At 39.6% G+C, this 12,133-nt stretch overlaps 2 protein-coding genes across 2 annotated transcripts; both read left to right on the forward strand.

Moving 5' to 3' along the window:
- The first annotated feature begins 2,335 nt into the window (after positions 1 to 2,335).
- Positions 2,336 to 4,068, forward strand: LOC125027081. The gene is made up of 5 exons (XM_047615877.1): positions 2,336 to 2,462; positions 2,567 to 2,697; positions 2,814 to 3,051; positions 3,475 to 3,598; positions 3,940 to 4,068. Exons 1-5 carry the CDS (start codon positions 2,356 to 2,358, stop codon positions 4,039 to 4,041), a joined length of 702 nt encoding a protein of 233 aa, XP_047471833.1. The 5' UTR covers positions 2,336 to 2,355; the 3' UTR covers positions 4,042 to 4,068.
- A 64-nt stretch (positions 4,069 to 4,132) lies between these two features.
- Positions 4,133 to 7,422, forward strand: LOC125026917 (nose resistant to fluoxetine protein 6-like). The gene is made up of 11 exons (XM_047615520.1): positions 4,133 to 4,253; positions 4,363 to 4,462; positions 4,566 to 4,650; positions 4,782 to 4,933; positions 5,137 to 5,308; positions 5,429 to 5,640; positions 5,758 to 5,875; positions 6,018 to 6,195; positions 6,312 to 6,451; positions 6,543 to 6,648; positions 6,801 to 7,422. Exons 1-11 carry the CDS (start codon positions 4,133 to 4,135, stop codon positions 6,944 to 6,946), a joined length of 1,530 nt encoding a protein of 509 aa, XP_047471476.1. The 3' UTR covers positions 6,947 to 7,422.
- The last annotated feature ends 4,711 nt before the right edge of the window (positions 7,423 to 12,133 follow it).

A 12,133-nucleotide genomic window follows, 5' to 3' on the forward strand; every position in this document is an offset into this window, starting at 1 on the left:
TATATATATATATATATATATATATATATATATATATATGTGTGTGTGTATATATGTATACATATATATATATATATATATATATATATATATATACGTGTGTATATATATATATATATATATATATATATATATATATATATATATATATATATATATGTGTGTGTGTGTGTGTGTGTGTGTGTGTGTGTGTGTGTGTGTGTACACATATGTATGCATTTATATATACATACATTCTTATACATGTTTCTGTACATGTAGGCAACCATAGTAGATTTGAGAGTCCATTGTTCTCAGTATGTAACATATTTTTATAAGAAAAAATAGTGAAAGAGATATCTTATGACAACACAAACAGTTTCATTGGTGGGTTCGAATCCTAGATCTTGTTTCCGACGAAATAACGCCGGTCAAAGTCTGCGACATTGTTTTGACAAGGTTGTCAAGTAGACGCTGGAAGCTCTTGAAATTTCGTAAGCTGCGATAACAGGTGATGGGGGCCTCTCGGAGGAGGGGGGCGCATGGCGATATAAAGGCCTCCGCAGCCCCTGGTCTCATTGTCTCGGCTTCCCATCTTCCGGTAAGGACAGCTCTTACTGAAGTTTTGTATAGAAACGAACCTTCTCGGGTACTGCCCGTGGAAATTCTAGAAGTGTTCAGTATTTTACTCTAAGGCTTTATGTTACCAGCGTTTGTGCAAGCATCAAGTGAACTTTTGTGCTCTTTCATAGAATGGCCGAATTACGAAGAGAATAATTTTGTTTTATCAGTATCTTTGTTACTGTTATTGTCACAACAAAAATTATTTGAAGGAAATCAGTTACCGACATCTAAATTGACCAGAGCTATCATGAAATAAAAAGTGTTATAAAAGATTCCTTGATTTGAGCAAAGTATGTTTTATGCGTCTAATTCGTAAACATGCCCTGCGAGTCATTACTTTCATGGTTTACGCAAACTGATACCGTCTGAAGTAATTTCATTCCATCATTTTTAATTCTAAAGCAATTCTAAATAAACAACTACCCGAGGCAAACATTGACCCGAGCATATGCAACACACACTCACAGACACACACACTCATATGTGCATATATATATATATATATATATATATATATATATATATATATATATATATATATGTATATATATATATATATATATATATATACATACATATATATATATATATATATATATATATATATATATATATATATGTATGTGTGTGTGTGTGTGTGTGTGTGTGTGTGTGTGTTCATTTTAAGATTTTTATTCAGCTACCTATATTTTTTTATACAAAAAAGTGCCAATCCCGTATTGCTTTCTTTGCCAAAGACAATGTGTCGGCGCATTCGGAAATAGTTGACTCAAAGCGCAGCAAAGCTCGAACGATACATTGAATCTCTCTCATCCCGCGCAACGCCACAGCTGTTTCACTTCCCCGATGACAGCTGTATCCTGTAGCGTCACGGTCATCACCTGCAAGCCTTAATTACCCTTCCATAAACCACCACACGTGTGAACATCCTTATGAGCACCAAATGGAATTTTCGGGAACCATAGCACCCCCTTGGTAGCCTCCCTCTACGTCAGAGGCTTTTTGATGGAGCCCGATGACGTCAGCGATGACGGTGAGGCCAAATGTCGTGGCGTGTGGCTGATGTACATGCGCTCAGTGTAGAAAATGCCGATCCAAAGCCTCGGCCACTCGCACATCGCCACCGTCGGAAAACAGAGGGAATTACAGAGAAGTTAAATAAGGTGAGTTTAGGGAAAGTAATGCAATGACACTCGAAACACGTCATAGGACTTGAGCGCGACGCACATGGCACATGGCGGAACCGGATGTTGGTCTCATACAGGTGGTACATCGCACACGTAGACCCATATATAAGGTTGTGAGACAGGGAAGGGTTGAAGTCGATCGCCAACTCCACCGCCACTCATGCCTCGAACACCACTGTGTAAGTGCTGTGTGGAAGGAAGTCAGCCTAGGAATCGCTGGTACCAAAGGATGGAAAGAATTTGACTACAAAAAAGTGGTTGTTATTTTAGCGCCTCGGATGACGTATTTTCGAATGTGCCCATTATATCCTGCGTTGCATCTCTGAAAGGATTTACATTAACAATAACAATAATCTTGATATCAGCAACATTCTTTATGGCATGATAACAGAAAAAGGTGATTGCAACGTTACTTCAACTCTCATTTTATTACTAATTCATATAATTATTAAAATCGTTGACCTTATTGTTGTGTATGACGTTAACAATTGTTCTGCTTTTGTTAACAGAGAAGAAGAAAATAGAACGGGAATTCTAGAGTGACAACAAGTACTACGACAGCAAGATGACAACACGCTTCTCACTTCTGTTGCTCGTCCAGGCCTTGGCGATGGGTGTCTCTGCGGCGGTCTCCATCCCCGCCCACAGCAGTCACATCGTCACTACGTTCAGGTGCGTCTTTAGTATCTGTAGTCTCATTGATACCCTTTTTATTGTACTGTAATATTCACCATAACGTTGAAGTACCATGTTAACAGTGTCGATATATGTTTCAGGTGGATGCTTGGGAAATACTACTACCCAACACCATCGGCCTCCCACGGCGTAAAGCTCGACGTCTCCTCCAGCCTCTGCCTGGCTCATTCGGCTCTCACCCTCGCCTCAGACCAGCAATGGAGTCTCTCTAGTAAGCTTATTTACATTTCTACCGATCTGACGCTTAAATGCACATTCTTGGTCATGAATATGTTAAATGAAAATATATTATTTTCATCTCCATAACAACGCAACCTCTTCTTGTAGTGTGGGATGCAAGCGGCAAGATGACAGACGGCGTGGCAGCAGGCGCCACTGAAGCTCGTGGTCATGCTGGCTTATGCAAGAGGGTTAGCGCTGATTTTCCTGGGACTGTGGCCTCCCATCTGCATGCACACCGGGACAATATGACTCGTCATGATCTTGCTCTGAACTACTTAAACTCTGATGCACTCCTGCTCGAAAACACTGTTCTGAAAGGGCGCTACTGTCTTGTATCCGTCAGGTAATACTATAGTCACTGCTGCTCCAAATCTCTTTCTGCCATCTCAATCTTATCAAACAGTTTATAGTAGGCACTCCATGGCAATGACACATATTTTACTTGGAATGAATACTGACGTCGTCAGGTGCTGCATCTGTTTATAGATAGCGTTAGGCTTATTTTAGTTCATTCATGAATTGCAGCTGATACAGATAAATCAATGCGACATCTTATAGTAAGATCACTCATTTCAACGGTCAATTTGAACATGGAATCTCAGTCCACAATGTAATGCTATAAGATATATTTGGGCTGTATAAAGATATACAAACGCATTGCACAAGTCATAATAAGTACAGTTGAACATTTCTCTATTGCAACTGAATGATACCAGTAAATTATAAAGGACAGCATTTTAATGATCCCCATGTTCTCGCTTTGCAGAGATCAAAACCTGAGTGGTAAAAGTGCAGGAGGGTCATCCCAGATGTTTGCCTCTCTGGCTGGGAAATACGGCAACACTTATGCCACGTGCATACCCGATACCTGCACTGCAGCCCTACTTCAGGTAAATACAGTAAAACTACACACACACACACACACACACACACACACACACACACACACACACACACACACACACACACACACACACACACACACACACATATATATATATATATATAATACATACATATATATATGTATATATATAATACACACACACACACACACACACATAGATATATATATATATATATATATATATATATATATATATAAATATACATATATATATATATATATATATATATATATATATATATATATATATATAACAATTGAAAAAGGTGAAAGCTATTGTTAAAGTGCAAGGCAAATATTCCTAACTGCCTTTCCTCACAACAGACCTCCTTGCGAGACCAGTGGGATGAGGATGTTGTCGTGAGCGTCGCATGTGAAGGAGAGGAAGAGGATTACTTCAGCCTTCCAGATTTTGGCTTCCTGTAAGTGTTCGAAATAAAGTTAATGATGGTTTGTTTTACATTTTTTTACGACAAATACGAGACAATTCGATAGTAGAATAAAGTCACTCAGATCTATGATTTATTTATTATCTACCAGGGCAGTCACATTAGTGCTCGTGATCCTGGTGGTGTGGGCCACAGCTTTGGACCTTCAGAAGCCTTGTGACAAAACAACTGGCTGTTTCTGTACTTCTGGTAAGTCTCACATCTAATTCCACGTGTGTGACTGAATTCAGAAAATAAAAGTTGAAAATTCCGAAAATACCCAAATGTGACATTAATAACTGGATTTCGTTTTCTTCAGGTCGTAAGATGCTCCACTGCTTCTCCTTGGTGCAGAACGGACCCCGCATTCTCTCGGTGCCAGTCACGCCAAACCAACACCAAACACTTGATGGATTAAGGTAATTTTTGAATCTAAATGCTTAGGTATAGATTTTTACATGCAGTAATTTTTCGCACTGCGTGAGTAAAAACGAAACTCTTCATAATCCATTTGTATTTCAGAGTTGTTAGCATGGCGTGGGTCATCCTTGCACACCGCTACATGCTGTTTCTCGTCTCTGCCTCCAATCCCAACGACATTCTGCAAGTGAGTGATTTTTAGTGTGTGGTGAGGCAAAAGTCCTTCATTGAACTGACATCATACAAATCCGACTGCTGTACAACATTATTGCTAATAATATTTTACTTTCGCTAACCGTTGATCGCTTTTCTCTGCAGCACATGACAAACTGGCGGTACTGGTGGGTGTTCAATGCTTACCCTTCAGTGGACACCTTCTTCTTCATCTCTGCCTTTCTGGTCTCTGTATACCTGAAGGAGCGACTTCACAACTTCAATTTCACTGGATTTTACGTACAGCGATACTTGAGGTAAACCCTCCTAAGTACTGAAGTGCACAAAAATTTCTGTATCAAAATAATGAAGAACTAAAACCATATTCTCTAGGTGCTAAATGACAGACAGCATGCGGCTGAATTGCGTTAGGATCAGAGATATTAACCTTTCCATCTTATTGCTTCTATTTCCAAAACCATTTAGAATGGAAAATAACAATGACTGCTCATCTGTACAGGCTTGTGCCCACAATGCTGTATACAGTGTGGGGGTGTGGGACAGTGCTGCGCCATCTGGGTTCAGGCCTCGTCTGGGATCGTACATACCAGGATATGTTTGGACAACCATGTACTTCTAGCGCGTGGTACAATTTGCTTTTCATCAACAACTTCAATGACTCTGGTGACATGGTAAGATATGCAATGCATACACAACTGTCTGAAAAATAACTATTTGATTATATTACGTTATATTATGGGTATGACTGAGATTTTTTTTTGCAAAATGTTAACTAGATTTTATTACTACAGTGTCTAGGACACCTCTGGTCGTTGGCAGTAGAGTGGCAGTTCTTCCTCGTGACGCCTCTGATTCTCATTCCTCTGTACCGCTGGCCAACTTGGCGCTTCCGTTGGCTCCCGTTGGTGGTCACTCTCATCCTCTCAATTGTGGTACCCGCTGCCATCACAATTTCCAAAGACTTGCCTCCTACAGCATCATTCTGGGAACACCAATCTACGCAGTGAGTAACACATTTTCATAGGAGTAGGGTTAGCAGAAGTGTATATGAATCTCACCATAAAATACCTACATACATCCTACCAACACGAACATATCGCAGTTTCTAATGATTTTGCAGAATGTATTACAACCACATCTACATGGCGCCGTGGTGTCGCGCTGGGCCATACTGTGTAGGCTTAGCAGCCGGTTGGCTATACCACTGGATGACAGAAAACAGCATTACACTCAAGCCGGTGAGTTAAACTTTATGTAAAACTTGTGATCCCCATGCCCAAATACATGATATATATCTTACTTGCCTTACTATGTTTACTCTATTTTTTTTTTTTTTGTCCAAATATCCATACATATTTAAATCAATATCTTTTTCTGTAGACATGGATACGAGCTGGCAAAATCATGAGTTTTGTCGTGGTTGCTGGCGTGCTTACCGGTCCAAGTTTCCTGACAGGACAAGGGCGGTACTGGGCAGCCCTTTACTCGTCCCTCTCAAGACCCGCCTGGGGCTGCGTCATAGCCTTCCTCGTGCTTAACACCGCCAGAGGCAAGCCAGGTAAAGGACTTGTGAATACCAAATTCAAATCAATTGAAAGACGTATTTGATCGTGTATACACTGTGTAACATATAGTCCATGCATTGTCTGTTATCTACTCTTTGTCTCTCTCCAGGTGTGATTGCGCATTTTTTCTCCCACCCGATGTTGGCCCCCTTATGCAAGGTGTCTTACTGCATGTACCTGGTTTCCCTTCCAATGCAGACTATGACAACTGGGATGGCACATAAAAACCATTACGATCAACTAACAGCTGTAAGTTAACCTGTCTTTTGCATGCAAATATCATTGCATATTTATAAATTAATTTACCAGCAAGTGGCTTATGATCATCTGGTTATTATAGGTGTATTTGGTGGTCGGCGACCTCGTGTTCAGCTACGGCGCAAGTCTTGCTCTTGCCTTGCTAGTGGAATCCCCTTGCACGCGCCTCCTGTCGCTTCTGACGTCAGGTATGTCATGGCCCTTGCTGCCGGGGGTAGCCTCGTTCATTTGAAGCACATTAAAGCCTTTTTGTTTGTTATTACTTTGAGAGTGTACACAAATAACAGACGAGCAATGGAAACATCGGACTCGAACGTTTACAATCTCCTTCTGCCCGCAGGAAAGCTCTTGCAGCGCAGCCAGCCACCGAAGCCCCAGGCCAAGACGAGTGTGAAGGAGGCGCCCAAGAGGCCTAGTAATACCCAGGAGCTCGTAAGGGCAACACTTGCCCCGACTTTCAGCTGTGTCAGATACAGAAATCTGTAACTTCTCAAAACACATTCATATCATTTGTAAATATTTGACCTTACATATACTGAGCAATTATATTAGTTGATGTATGCTCTCCCTGTACAGTAGTTTTTTTTATTTATTTGTACAAATTAATGTTGAAATGTTTATAAACTGTGATGTGATGCTTAGTCGTAGATAAGTATATTTAAATAGCGTCAAAGATATTTCTCTAAGAAGTATCATCATGTATAAAGTGTCATGTGCATTAATTTTCATACTCATAAAACTCATACTACTCATCAACTTATCTAATTATGTATAGTGAAAATACCTGCATTCCCTGCACACACACACACACACACACACACACACACACACACACACACACACACACACACACACACACACACACACACTCGTACACGCATATATGTGTATACGTATTTAGAAACTGTATCGGTGTACTGTATTCATTCTCATAAAATTCCATATATCTTGTGATAAAATACTTAGAGTTTACAGCTATGTTTATATAAATTTTCTGTACTTTATTTATTAAATATTATATAGTATATGATGTCTCCTTATCACACATTTCTCAGTAAGAAGTCACGATGTCAATAATATTATCTATTAGTATTCCCTTTTTTCTTCAATCTGGCCTATACCTGATCTAAACTAGTTCTAAACCAAACCTAACCTACTCTCAAACGAAAACTAACCCAGCTGAACCCGACCGAACCTGAACCTAGATCTACAACTAAACCTAGCCTATTGACCCCAAATCTAACCTAAAACAACCTAGCGGTTAAGGATCGCCAAACCCTCGCGAGCCGGGAAGTGATCGCCCACCTGGGCGGCAGAAACGTCAGGGTGAAGTTTCTACAAAGGGGCTTTTGGGTGGCTGTTTCAGAGGGATGAAGGAACCGCCTTGAAAAAGTGCAGGATCTCACCTCCCTCACTGAGGTGAAACAGCGTTTGGGTGGCTGTTTCAAAGGGACGAGCAAAGGGTTGAAAACAATGATGCCTATCTTGTAGGTGGGAGGGCATCCCCTCTGGTCTCTCCCCAAGGGTCCACGCCTTGTGCGCTGTGGAGACGAGGGTCCTGGAGGTTGTGCGATGCCGTGCATGAGTACGCCCTGCGGCCGGCTAGCAACATGCCTCTTTACGCTAATGCCTGATCCTTGACCGGTCAGGTCAATCGGCTAGTCTCCTTCCGGAAACTAGGGTCAAGCAGTCATGCCGCCGTTGGCACTCACATTGGTCCGTGGGTAACGTTATAATGGCTATTAGTTGCGTTTATCCTCTCACCACCCCTGTAGCTGTTAGACATTGGTTCTAACATACAGCTTCCCCTTGTTGGACTCCGAGGTGGGTGGGTGCATGATAGGATGAAACATTGCCTATTACATGGAAAACAAACCTCAAAAACCTCCATAGAAAGAGATAACTGTTGACGAACCATGCAAACCTAGACTCTGGCGCGTCGCCACGCGTATAACCGTACCCCGCAGACCAAGCGGGTTGATGTAGATGTTATCTGTGTCTTCCCCCTTGTTTGCTGGGCCGTAGGAGCCAACGAGACCTAAGCCTCCGGCTTCCTGTTTCGGCACAGTGTAATGACGCATGTCTTGTGCGGCATTACACTTGGTAGCGTTTTTCATATGATGTGCGAAACAAGGTCTTTTGCCAAAAGCATTCACGAAATATATATATAATAATTCAAATTGTGCATAATGGATAAAACGGAAAATTAAGTGATAAGTTTAATTTTATTAAACTTATTAATGAATAGAAAACGTTAAAATGAAATAAATTAGAAAACTTTTCTACGCTTTATCAATTATATTATTTCATCAAAGTAAGTAAAAATAAATTGTTTATCTTCACTTCCATCATTTATTCATAATGTACAGTTGCGGAATTATATTTCAGTACACATGCTGGGTCCCGCTTTTGTACATCTGGCAATCACCTCGATGTAAACATAGCGTAAGTATTATTTTTATGAATGAGGCGAAAACCCTAGGTTGTTTGTAACAAAGAGCGTGATTGGTAGAACATAAGTAGCCAGTAAGTGTATTAATATCTATTTTTAGAAACGAAATAAGCTACGGTAACAGTACGGTATATTCTCCATTATAGAACATCACATGAACGCAAAACCGCAGTATGAGTATGGAGAATATAAAGAGGTTTGCATCGTATGAATGTGCGTGTGCGTGCGTGCGTGCGCGCGCTCGTGTGTGTGTATGTGTGTGTGTGTGTGTGTGTGTGTGTGTGTGTGTGTGTGTGTGTGTGTGTGTGTGTATGCGCGCGTGTGTATGTGCATATGTGTGTGTGCATAAGTATATACTTGAATTACAAAAACATATGTATTATATGTAATATTACATATTGCCTCTTTGCATGGTCTATTAGCTGTTGTATCTCATTCTCTACATTTGTCTGTCACAATCGTATTTCTCATTCTCTTGTTTGTCAGTTCATGTCTATAAATTGTATATACATAGACACATGTATGTATGTATGTATATATATGTATGATATTTAAACTTTGCAAAGTTAAGGTTTTTATATATTCCCTATATATGTTTATGGAATAATTATTTTCATCCACACGAAATGTGCGGAACATGCAGTAAGCTGAACGCTTGTTTATTAAGCCTGAACTACTAATAGGGTAATTTAAAGAAAGAGGAACCATTATAATATATATATATATATTATTTCATAATCTTTATACTAATGAATACCGTTAAATTCCTGAATATCTATCTCGCTGTTAACCCAAGTATATGGTAAATGAAAAAAAAGGAAAAAAATGTATTGTCGACAGTATGACGCCATTATGAAGTATGGGACATCCGATGTGAAAACAAGGTTGCCTGTGAAAGGCTTAGCTGATACTCTTGAAGATGAACGCAAGGCAACCTAAAATTGCGAATCGTGGTCGTATCATTGGGATGAAAGTGGTCTCTCTACTAGCGAAATTTCCAGGGCGCTGGGTATCTCCCGGTCTGCAATTTACAGGTGGATAAAGAGGTGGGAGGAGGAGGGCACCCTGAACGATCGCCCTCGTTCCGGTGTTCCACGAAAGAGACCGAAGATCAAGATGCTCAGATCAGGGAGATGGTGGAGGCGAACCCCTTCACCAAAGCAGTTAAAGTACAAGAACTGTAGCTCCCAGTGACAAGTCACTCTATATAGATTATTGCTGTATGCGCACTGATATCTTATGTTCTATTATCATTCTATATATTCCAGATATGATAGACAAAATAACTACGAAACTACGAGGAGTGGCCACGTGATATGTGAGGGGTGGATATTCCTGCGTGGCGTTGGCGAACTAGAAGAAATAGAGGGGAGATTCAATTCGGAGAAATATATCGTATTAGAAGTGCTTCTTCCGTCAGTACGCAGCTATACCTTGCCTTTCCCGGAAACTGCCCAATGCCGTCGAGGGCAGATACGAGATGGTTTCGTGACCAAAACCACCTCCAGGTCCTACCATGGCCAAGCAAGGAATGTGACTTAACCCAATCGAAAACGTCTGAGCAAATATAGTCAATGTCTGCGAAACGGCAAATGAAAGAACCTCGCAAAAGTTAATAGAAAATGGAAAGAGGGAATGGGAAGTACTATGTAGGAAATCGGAACTTGTATATAAGCATGTCGCCTCCGCCCCGGAGAGACTACGAGTTATAGAAAATAACGGTGGTTGGACAAGGTTTTGATTAAAATGAATTGTTCCAGTCAGTATGATTGTCCTAAATATTTGCTTTTTTTTCTACATATTACTGTTCTTCTGTGTAAGTAAAAAGACAACTAAATATATTCAAAAATCAGTTCTACCAATTAGTCAATTCATGCAAAGCAAGAAAGTATTTCAATAAACAAATACATGTTATTTTTCGCTGAACGTCGTTCAAAAAGTTTGAAATGCAAAACTATAATTCTAAATCACTACGCATACTAGTACTCAAATAACAAAAATGGCGTACAGGCGCATTAAAATGGTCAGCGTCTCTAAATACGCATACATGCTCACAAAGATGAAACCCTTACAAATTCACTGTATTTCTGTGATTTTCGGTACAGTTGTTCTATAATGAAGGTTATAACGTAACATTTTTTCTTCTGATTCAGTGTTTGGATCTGACGAAAAGATAATATACTCACTTTATTGTTCAATTAGCTTCTTCTAGATACTTAAGTAACGAGTAATTGCAAAGCTCTCGCCAAATTTGCACATTCTATTTCTTACAGCTGCCATACGTAGCTGTTTATAGAAAGCAGAGTTTATAAGTGTAAACAATGTGCAGCTATAGTCATTTGTGGAGCTAAAACGCCGGCCCACTTCCATAGGTGTTTCCATTTCAGTAATCAAATAGCTTCAAGAAATCGTGTATGAAAAAAATACTCTTTAAAGCTAACGATATCTATTACGTTTCATATAAAAAAAAAAAAAATATTATGCTTTCGGAAACATAACAGAATATATAAACTTTGACTTTGCAATGAAGGTAAATATTCAAATTTAATTACACCTACACATATACAGTGGATCGGGATGAATTGGCAATGAGAAAAAATACAAAAAAAGACAGACAAAAGTAGAGAGCAACATATACCAACTCCCTCAGAATGAATGCGAAAATATTTAAGATATTAGATACCATAGACTATCCTTAATGGAGGTAAGATTATTTCCCTTCCTTCAAACCACTAACGAAAATTTACTTGCTCAGCTGTTCGAATGTGGATGCATCTTATTACAAATGCCAAGGATACTGAGAACGAAAACTGTTATCAAAATTAAGCACAGGATAAAGTGCATTCGTGATGAACAAAAAAAAAAAATCATATATTTTTTTGTAGCTCATCAAATATATACTTGTAAACACACGCGCGCGCGCGTATACACAATGACAAAGTGTCTTTATATTCTCCATACTCATACTGCGGTTTTGCGTTCATGTGATGTTCTGTAATTGAGAATATAACGTAGTGTTTCCTGTTTATTGAAAAAGTGTTTTGTTTCGGTAAAAAGAAGTCTCACTTCATTAGTTCGATCAGCTGCTACTAGATGGCGCAGCTTCGAGCACTTGCTAACTTCTCAGAGAATTTGCAGATTTCTATTTGGTTTAGCTGCCATACATATAAATTTGAAGTATGAGGCGTTTTCTATATTCAAGAAATATGGAAATATCATTG

The sequence above is a fragment of the Penaeus chinensis genome, chromosome 7 (assembly GCF_019202785.1).
Source record: "Penaeus chinensis breed Huanghai No. 1 chromosome 7, ASM1920278v2, whole genome shotgun sequence".
NCBI classification, from domain to species: Eukaryota; Metazoa; Arthropoda; class Malacostraca; order Decapoda; family Penaeidae; genus Penaeus; species Penaeus chinensis.